General features: G+C 57.0%; 2 protein-coding genes across 2 annotated transcripts; both read right to left on the bottom strand.

The window, feature by feature from the left end:
* Window positions 1–2584: 2584 nt before the first annotated feature.
* On the bottom strand, window positions 2585–3418 carry GJB4 (gap junction protein beta 4). Its single transcript, XM_036256910.1, has one exon. The coding sequence runs from the start codon at window positions 3416–3418 to the stop codon at window positions 2615–2617; it is 804 nt and encodes a 267-aa protein (XP_036112803.1). The 3' UTR covers window positions 2585–2614.
* A 3143-nt stretch (window positions 3419–6561) lies between these two features.
* On the bottom strand, window positions 6562–9709 carry GJB5 (gap junction protein beta 5). The gene is made up of 2 exons (XM_036256622.1): window positions 9584–9709; window positions 6562–7555 (listed from the first exon to the last, which is right to left on the bottom strand). The coding sequence occupies exon 2, from the start codon at window positions 7529–7531 to the stop codon at window positions 6734–6736; it is 798 nt and encodes a 265-aa protein (XP_036112515.1). The 5' UTR covers window positions 7532–7555; window positions 9584–9709; the 3' UTR covers window positions 6562–6733.
* Window positions 9710–9954: the final 245 nt, after the last annotated feature.

Here is a 9954-nt window from a genome sequence, read left to right on the forward strand (position 1 = left end):
AACAGTGGGATGACTGGAATGTTCCTAGAGGGTAATCCAGGCCCCCCGGGGCTCTCAGGCCGGCCAGACAGTCTTCGTGGCTCGGGACTTGAGACCTCTGGGAACAGGACCACAAAGAGGGCTGCATGAGAGTCGCCAGGTCCCAGGACGCTCTCGCCACGTGTCTGCCCAGCAGCAGCCCCTGGAATGGGGAATCTAGAATCTCAAAAGGAGTGGACCGTGGCCGGCCCACTGGCCTGCACATGGGAGCTCCCTTGGTCTGAGCAGTGTGGGGTCACCTGGTCTGAACTGGTTCTCTGGGATTGGAGGTGCAGTTGCCCTTGATTTCTGGAGTTCAGTAGATGGATCTATCCTTATCCCCTTTTCTGGGGACACCCATTCCCCAGCTGCTGTGAGCGTTGGTTACTCATGGCTTATAGCTGCCCCTGGAGAATTAATCTTGACTGGGTAGGAGCCACCAACTCCTTCCTGCCTGCCCTCCTGTCCTCACAGTGGCCTGAAACCGATGACCGACTGATTTGGGAGTTTCAAAGCCTGATGCCCTTGCCTCCAGGAGGGACAGCTCTGTGGTGGGGTTTATGGTCCCCACAGGGCTCAGGCCAAGGCTGAGTTTCCCCCAGCCCATACCCTGTTCAGCTCACCCCTTCCCTACCTGCCCACACATGCCTGCTGCTGGCTCTGCTTCCAGGGACCCTGATCTACGACTCGGGGACTCTCTGATCTTTGCTCATGACCAGGGGTGAACATGGAGGCTCTCCATGGACTACAGGGTCACAGATCCCACGGACTCGAACCACCTGTGTGGACTTGGAAGTTCCCCTCCCCTCCCTAGGCCAAAGTTTCCTTACCTACGAATGAGATCTTTAGGCTGGACTTAGTTAATCAAACAACAACAAAACATACATCCAAACAAATAAAGAGAAAACACTTTGCTGCACTCCCTGGGCTGGGTGTGGTGGACGATTCAGATGAACAGATTCCGTCCCTTCTGCCAAGTACCTCACAGCCCGTTTACTCAGTTAATAAACATTTATTGAAGGCAGCCGGGCCCGGGTGACTCAGCGTCCTGCCCTGCCCGTGAAGGGCTCACAGACTGATGGGGAGAAACAGCCACTCCACTTCGGGGAGACTAACAGAGGCACGAGCTAGGCTGGTGCACGAAGGTAGTCAAGGCGTTCTCTGGGGTTCTGGGAGGGTCCCCGCGGAGGGAGGAAGGGCATCTCAGGTAGAGGGAACAGCATGTCTGTAGGCATGAGGCATGTCACAGCATGATGCGTCTGGGTGGGGAACCGTGAGCCCTTTGGTATTTGGTACAAGGAGGGAGGAAGCAGAAGGTGAGGTTGGGGAGGGCAGGGGGTTCCCAGGTTCAGGGCAATGGGGGTAGTGGTGGTAGAAGAATTTTTAATGCAGAAGAAACAGCACGGTGAGATCCATATATAGAAAAATCACTCTGTCCTTATAGTGGGGGGCAGATGGGAGGGGCCCGTGAGTTGTTAAGACTGGGGTGGGAGAGCAGGGCGGACTCAGGAGGCATTAAGGGGCTGGAATGAGTGGGGCTGGGTGCTCAGTGGGATGTGGGGTGGGAGGGGCTGGGAGATGGGGAAGGGAAGAGGATGTCAGGCCAGCTCCTGGCTCGGACAGCTGGGTGGGTGGCCGTGCCCTTCACGGGTGGGGAGTGATCTGTGAGGAGGGCAGGTTTGGGAGCTGCTGAGTGGGAGAGGCCTGGGGGACTCCTGGGGGGTTGTCCGGTGGGCAGTTGGTGGGGCTCTGGGACTCAGGCAGGTCCAGGCTGCAGGTGGGGCTTTGGAAGTTGTGAGGTCTGAGTGGTGAGGTGGTGGTGGGGGAAGGAGTGTGCCTCCAGTAAAGAGAAGGAAAATTCCTCAAACTGGAGGATCCATGAGGGGCCCCCGGCCTGTGGGGATATGCTTCCTTGACACCCTGACAGACGCTCACCCTGGATTTGCTCTCAGCACCATCCCGCCTCCACCAGGCCTCCCCCATCCCCTCAGCGGGACTTGCCCACCAGGCCTTACACTGGGCGGGGTCGGGGGAGCGATGGGGGACGCAGAGCCTCCTGAGCAACATGCATTCGCCCGAGGGACACTCGCTGAGAACTGACTGGTGCTGGGCACAGGTCCCCTGGGGCCCCCTCCTGCCTTGGCCAGCTGGCCACAGAGTCCAGAAACCTCTGGCGCAGCCCCTGCCCTTGGGGGCACACTCTGTGTGTGTATGAGTGTGTGTGACAGGTGAACCAGGCTCTGGGGTTCCAGGGCTCAGTGCCCACTGAGTGGTCTTGGCCTCCTCTCCAAGGTCCTGTGACTCCCTTGCTTTCCTGCCCATCACTCCCCACCCGGTCTACAAGGTACTGAGAAAATCATATTTATTAAGGGTTCTGACAGACCCTATTCCCAAATATAAAATCGCTGCCATCAAACCTCCCTCTGCTGGGACTCAGGACCCGGAGACAGAACTAACCCCCAGCACTGGCCCCTGGGTGGGCTTCCTGAGCCCTCAGCCCCTTCCTCACAAGCTCTGCTGTAGAAAGTGCCACTGCTCTGCTGTGTCCTTAGGGAGCAGGTGGGGGACCGGTGGTCCCAGTTGCCAACCTCACCGGTTACGGATACCCACCTGTATCCACCGTGGCCACCCCGGCCTTCATTAGAAGCGAGTTCCCATCTTGGGGGTGCTCTCCCTGGGAGAGGGCATATGGCGGGCACGAGTCATGCAGGCGACTCCGGCGCCGAGACCTGCGGTGCCTGGGGCCAACGATCTCCAGGCACCTCTTGCCCACCAGGTAGGTGACCTCACTGAGGTTGAGCAGGATGCAGATCACAGCTGTGGCCACCATGAAGTAGATGAAGACCTTCTTCTCCGTGGGTCGGGAGATGTAGCAGTCCACGGTGTGGGGGCAGGGTGACTCGGAGCAGGCCACCACGCGGGGCATGTCGTAATGCCCCTGGTAGAGGCAGTGGAAGGTGTAGAGGAAGCCGGAGTCCACGGCGGCCTTGAAGATGAGACTCAGCAAGTATGTCCACCAGAGTCCGCCCCGCTTCTTGTTTGGGTTGTCGTAGAGGGATGGGGCGTTGGGCCCGTGTTTCAGGCGGTACTTCCGTTCCCGCTCCTGCCGGTAGGCCACGTGCATGACCACCAGCAGCGAGGGGCACGTGACCAGGATGAGCTGCAGGGCCCAGAGGCGCACGTGGGACACGGGGAAGAACTCGTCGTAGCAGACGTTGGGGCAGCCCGGCTGCTTGGTGTTGCAGACGAAATCCTTCTGTTCGTCATCCCACACGTCCTCAGCGGCCACCACGAACACCAGCACCCGGAAGATGAACACCACCGACAGCCAGATGCGGCCCAGCGCCGTGGAGTACTTGTTGACTCCACTCAGGAGGCCCTGCAGGGATGCCCAGTTCATGCTGGTGGTTCCTCACGTGGACAATGTGCACCCGGAGTGCACCCGCTGAGGCCTGGGAGAACCTGGAAATGGGTGCCCTTTATTTATTTTTATCTTTTATTGTTTTAAATATTTTTTATTGATTTTTTTAGAGAGAGAGGAAGGGAGAGAGAGATAGAAACATCCATGTGAGAGAGAAACATTGATCAGCTGCCTCCTGCACGCCCCCTACTGGGGATGGAGCCTGGGACCTGGGTGTGCGCCCTGACCCGGAATCAAACCGGGACCTCTCAGTCCAGGGGACGGCGCTCAATCCACTGAGCCACACTGGCTGGGCTGGGTGCCCTTTATTAAAGATATGACTGGCAACACTGTTTCACAACCACTGTGTCATCATGTCCTCGCTCACAATGACTTGGTGGGGAAGGGATTGCCATCATCCCCATTTCACAGGGAGTAAGCTAAAGCCCAGGGAGGCACCTGCCCAAGGCCCCACAGCTGGTCTTGAACTTCCATCTTCCAGTTCCAAAACCAGGGGATATTTTATTCTACAAAGTAATAGACATATGTGAAGGATAATCATCCTGCGTGGATGTGCCTGCCAACCTCTTTGACCCCAAGTTTCAGCCCTGTGGCTCACTGGCTTCTGAAGAAGTAAGAAGGTGTGGACTGAATGATCCATCTTCCCATTGGCTGCCAGAGCTGGACCAGTGGGAGGGGAGGAGGGACATGTATCTTTATCCTCCAGTTTCCTCCAACATGAACCAGGCCCTGAGCTGGGTGCGGGATCACATCAGCCTCTTAGGCAGATCCCGAGATATTCATTCTCATTTCTCTCTCTGGCTCCAGGACATCCCCACCTAGACTCTCCTTCCCAAACCAAACAGGCTCTCTCTTTGGAACCATGGTGGCTTGATATCATCCTGGTCCACCCCACCCCTCCCCCACCCCCTGCCATGGGTGCCTGACCACAGTGGGTCCCTCTGGAATTCCAACCATTCTGGCTTTAGGGGAGGGGTGGGGGCAAGGACAGGGCGGGATTCTGGCACGGTGCTTCCCCATTTACTTGTTCTCTCAGGGAAATCCCCTTCTCCGTTTGCTCAGCGGATGTTTGCCCGCCAAACCTCGTATCATTTTCATCCAGGCCCCTGTCCTGTGTGCTCCACCCTCCACACCCCCTTATTGGAGTGCCATCATGCTCCATCTCTGACCCGGCCCCTCCGCTGTCCCTGACTCAGATCTCAGCATCAGACCTCGTGCCCTTGGGACATCTTCTGAGCACCTTCTTCCTTTCAGGCATCACTGATACTCAAATGGCCTGCTTACCTGTCTTCTGTGCCAGACTGTCCTTCTGGAGGGCAGCCCCCTGTCTCATCATCCCTGTTTCCCCAGGACTCAGCACTGGACCTGGCCCAGTGGACACACAATAGATGTTTGCTAAACCGAATTGAAACCCCGCCTTTTCCTGTTCCTTCCTCTTCTCGTCTCTTCAGTCTGGAAGGACATTTCTTCCCCTCTTTGGGTTTTTTCCCAGGGATCCTCAGTTCCTTCTGCTTTTCCCGGAAGCCCAGCCCACAGTCCAAGGTCCCCTGGGGATCCTTAGCTCTGCTGGATCCAGCCCAGCCTCCTGCCCAGTTCAGCCCTCACCTTTCTTAGGTCCTGCAGCCTCTCCTCCGGTCCCTGGGCTGATCTGTCTGCCTGAGGGCCTCCCAAAGGCAGTTTTGTTCTTCACTCCTCTGCTGGGTGTGGCTTTCTGAGCCAATGAGCCAAGGAGAGTGAGCGGGTGGGCAGGCTGGCGGGCGGACTTCCCCGGGCACATAGGCAGCTCTTCTCTCCTGGCCCACGCTCTCCTCCAGCCTGGCTGGGCATGGCTGGGTCAGGCACCTGGTCTGGTAGGTGTGTGGGTTGCAGCGAGGGGGGCAGGAGCCTGGTACCTTCATTCCCCAGGTCCAGGTCAGCAGCAATGGCGTTGCTCCTGTCCCTTTCCTGTTGCTTTATTGCTCCCTGTCCCTGTCCCCGGGCCTCTCTCCTGTCCTTTTCTCTGAAAGCCTGGTTCTGAAATCCTCAGCGGCTGACACCTGTGGAAAGGGGCAATCTGGATTCAGCATCCACCTGTGGGGACATTTCTGGGGACTAGAGCTTGGGCTGCTGCTAAGCTGTGTAGGGAATGGGAGGGGCTAACTGTGGTTCTTCTAAACAAGGGAACCCCACTGCCCAGGTGGAGACAAGGAGTGCAGGTTGGCAGCAAGACATGCCCCAGCTGTCAGTCTCTGAGGCCGGCCTCCGGGGAAGTCAGACTGTGGCCCACTGGGGGCAGTAGAAGGCCTTGGGGCAGTGAAGGTTAATGTGTAGCCAGGGAGGGACTTCTCTGCCCCACTTCCCACAAGCATGCACGGAGTACTTCCTAATACCAATGATTAACATTTATGTGGCCTTTTGTAACCAGTGAACCCCATCCACAACCACGAGCTCACCAGGTCCTCTCAACAGCACCATGGGCTCAGTATTATTAACCCATTTTATTTTTATTTATTATTTTTTTTAATTTTTAAAATATTTTTTTTCTTTATTGATTTGAGAGAGAGAGAAAGGGAGAGGGAGAGAGAGAGAGAGAAACATCGATAAGAGAGAACATCGACTGGCCGCCTCCTGCATGCCCCCACCAGGGACCGGGCCCACAGCCTGGGCATGTGCCCTGACCGACAATTGAACCGGTGACCTCTTGGTGCATGGGTCAACGCTCAACCACTGAGCTAAGCCAGCTGGGCTATTAACCCATTTTAGAGGGAAGCCAAGTCACTTTTCCAGAGTCCCATTGGAACTTGGGACTTGAATGCAAGTGTTCTGACTCAGGTCCATGAACTTTCTACTGCCCAACGTTGCTCCCCGCATACTAAGATCCATTCTCTTTGCAGAGGACCTCTAGGCCTAGAATTGCAACTGAGGATTAAGGCATGAACAGGCAGCATGACCCCCAAGAGTGCTGGGGACCCTTCCTAGGGAAGAGGATAGTCCCTCACCTGGTTGGACCAGGGACAGAGAGATGACCCAGTGACCAGAGAAGGGTCACAAAGGCCAGAGGACTAACGGGCACCTTGAATCAGTGGAGGAGTTGACTTTTATTAAGCCGGACCGTGAGCCCCACACATTAAGGTTGCCTGCGCATCTCTTCTCTAATGAAACCCCTCATCGCGACCACCCTGCGAGGCCTCATCATCTCCATTTCACACAGAAGGAAACGGAGGGGCCCAGGGACGCACAGCTGGGGCAGGTGGCAGGAGCTCCCGCCCCGACGACTGCTCCCGGGACAGCCCCACGGCGCAGTGCAAGCGGCCCTCACAGGATGGTTTTCTTCACGTGGTCTCGAGGGCAGTCTGGTAAGAGAGGAGGGTGAGTGTCTGAGCCCAGAAAAATGAGGTCTCCTGAGAGGAGGTCAGCGTGTTTGTAGGACGAGGCGCTGGCGGCCCTGGCCCTCCGCGCTGCCGAGCACTCGCGGCACCGCTTGCTCACCAGGTACGCCAGCTCCAGGAGGTTGAGCAGGATGCACACGGCGGCCGTGACGACCATGAAGAGGGTGAAGATGTTCTTCTCCGAGGGTCTGGAGATGAAGCAGTCCACCGTGTTGGGACACGGAGCCGCGCGGCACTTGACCACGTGAGGGAGGATGTATTTGGGATAGAACGAGTGGAACACATAGAGGAAGACGGTGTCCACGCCGGCCTTGAACACCAGGCTGCAGACATACGTCCACCAGAGTCCACCCTGCTTCTTGCCGGGATTCAGGTAGAGGCGCCCGCCGTTCTCCCCCACCGCCTCTCGGTGCTTTTTCTCCCGTGCCTCCCGGTAGGCCACGTGCATGACCACGAGGAGCGAGGGGCACGTGACCAGGATGAGCTGCAGGGCCCAGAGGCGCACGTGGGACACGGGGAAGAACTCGTCGAAGCAGACGTTGGAGCAGCCTGGCTGGAGGGTGTTGCAGTCAAAATCCTTGTGGTCGTCACTCCACACGCGCTCAGCCGTCACCAGGTACACCAGCACTCGGAAGATGAAGACCAGAGACAGCCATATGCGCCCGAAGGCTGTGGAGTACTTGTTGACCCCACTTAGGAGCCCCTCAAAGATCCCCCAGTTCATGGTGGACCCAGGCGTCGGCTGCGGCTGCAGGGGAATAGCAACAATTTCCCACATTTATAGAGTAGTCACTGCGAACACCTTATAGAAACATCATTGTATCTAATCCTCACAGCTGCAGAGGAGCTAGGTTTTATCATTGAACCCATTTTACAGATGGAGGAAACTGAGGTTTAGAGTAATCATACAAGGTCACACAACCATTAGGTGTAGAGCTGGGATTTGAGCATGAGTAGTTAAGTCCAGAACTCAACTCTTACCCATAAAAGTGGGCGAAGGTGAGTCCAGGGAGCCCCTCATTTCTCCCAGGGCCTATGGCTCTGGTCTTGCAGTCCTGCAGAGTCAAGGCTTAAGTAGGTGGGACATTCTGCCTTCTCTCTCTGTTCCAGCCCTGGCCCCCCTCCTCAGGGAGTTGAGCCTTGGGAAGACTTCTCCTCTCCTTTCTGCACACTGCCCCTCTCCCCTTAGACAGCCTCTCCCAAGGGGAATCCACTCTTTGTCTTTTACTTGACTTGGAGGATTAGGCTGGAGAGGAGGCTGGAAACGTGTCCCCAAACTCCCACCTAGTCGAGCACTCAGTGAAAGCATCCAGGCAGTGTCCTGCTCAGGTGCAACTCACCTGCAGCAAGGCCAATGGCAATCCAGGTGAAAGACAACATGGGGGGCAATGGTTCTCTATACAATAAGCTTCCTAGAGTGTCCTAGTAAAGCTGTGTTGCCCAAAGTGCTGTTCCACGGAACCCTGTTCCATAGGCTGGCTATGGGGGTGACGAGAGAAAAGGAAGGTAGGCAAGCATTGTGTTTGGCGAAGTTAAGTTGGCCCCTTTGCTTGACCATGCCAATAAACTCACAGTGTGAATCTCCCCGAGGGGGACAGAATATGCAGCATTGTCCAAACTTCCTTGACCACAGAATCCATGTTCATCATCATGTGGAACAGCCTTGTCAAGACACCAACATGGGAAATGCTGCTTTCGTCACTTCTGCTGGTGAGTTTGTTGTGCTAAACACAGGGATCAGGTTTACCTCCCTCTAAGGAATGTGTGGCTGCTGTTCAGAGTGAGGGGTGCCCACTTTCTCTCTCGGAATTCCTCTGGCTGGCTCTTGGGGGGAGAGACACACGCACCAATCCCACCCTGCTGGGCCCCCAGGACCTCAGGGAGCTTGTCTGCACAGCCTCTTGCTCTAAGGGGCTCCTGATGCCCTTCCCACTGCTGGTCCAGGCTGAAGGTCACCATGCTGTCCTGACCCCCTGCAGGATCTGCAGCAGATGGAGGTAAGAGCCAATCTTTGTTGGGCGTCTAGTCAGCGCCAGGCACTGTTTTGAGCACTTTGCATGAATCAATACAGCAGCAACTGTAGGAAAGGGTAGGATATAATTTTTATTCCCAATTTACAGATGAGAAAAGTGGAGCACAGAGAGGTTAGTTAATTTGCTCACAGTTACACAGCTGGTAAGTGGCAGAGCTGGGACTGGAATTCAGGCGCTCTGGCCCCAGAACCCGCGCTCGGGCTGGGCCCCTTTCCTGGAAAGCTGCCTGCGCATCTTGTCTGCGCCCACTTCCTCCTGTGCCAGGTGGGTCCTGGCTGAGAGGGGCTGGGTGTCTGCTCGCCACTGTCTGTCTGCACCGCCCTCCCCTGGGCATGGGCCCCTGCTCTGAGTCATCAGCCTGTCCCTGCTCGGTCCTGCCTAAGGTGGGTGGAACTGGCAGCTTCTCAGGAAACAACCAGGGAGCTCCAGCCCTTAGTTCCCAGGGGCCCTGGGCCCAGCCCCGCTGGGGTGGGGCAGGACAGGGCTGAGCAGGCCTAGGCAGACTGCTCTGCTTTTCCAGCTCCAGGTTCCCCGTGAGTTCTTCCCCGCTCAGTCCCTGGCTCCCCCCTGCTCAGTTGGGGAGAGTGGGAAAAACCCAGAGCAGCGGAGGGAGGAACTCTATTTCTCTGTCTCAGGATCCAGGCAGACCTGTCCAGGCCACCTCCCTCGACTCTCCTCCAGAGAAGTTCCCCTCTGCCAGGTGTGCCAAGGGGCAGACTACATTTGGGTACAGACGATCTTACCTGAGTGGCTGCTCCTCGGGGCTCTCCAGGTACTGGCTCCTGACAGTCAGCAGTGGACTCAGCAGGCGGCTGGACCTCATGTCAGACCGGGGAGGGTGTTTGGGGAAGCCCGTTCCTGAGGCAGAGCCTTCGAGAGAGCCACAGGTTGGGTGTGTCGCTGGCCTAGAAAGAGGAGGAGCTGCACTTGGCAGGGCCATTGGTTGGGCCCCGCCCTTCCTAGGCTGCCTCTGATGTGGTCCAGGAAACGTAGGTGTTCACTCCTCCTGGTGCTGAGCCTCGAATCCTGGCCTCCTCTCAGGGGAGAACCCCAGGTCCACTCTGAGCCCCTGCTTGTCCTCCCATCCCGGACCTTGTGTGGGAGGAACCTAGAA

This window comes from Molossus molossus, unplaced genomic scaffold (genome assembly GCF_014108415.1).
Source record: "Molossus molossus isolate mMolMol1 unplaced genomic scaffold, mMolMol1.p scaffold_m16_p_12, whole genome shotgun sequence".
Taxonomy (NCBI): Eukaryota; Metazoa; Chordata; class Mammalia; order Chiroptera; family Molossidae; genus Molossus; species Molossus molossus.

What these genes read in the sequence shown, in the direction of transcription:
- GJB4 (XM_036256910.1), bottom strand. Translation starts at nt 3,418, where the DNA reads ATGAACTGGGCATCCCTGCAGGGCCTCCTGAGTGGAGTCAACAAGTAC.
- GJB5 (XM_036256622.1), bottom strand. Translation starts at nt 7,531, where the DNA reads ATGAACTGGGGGATCTTTGAGGGGCTCCTAAGTGGGGTCAACAAGTAC.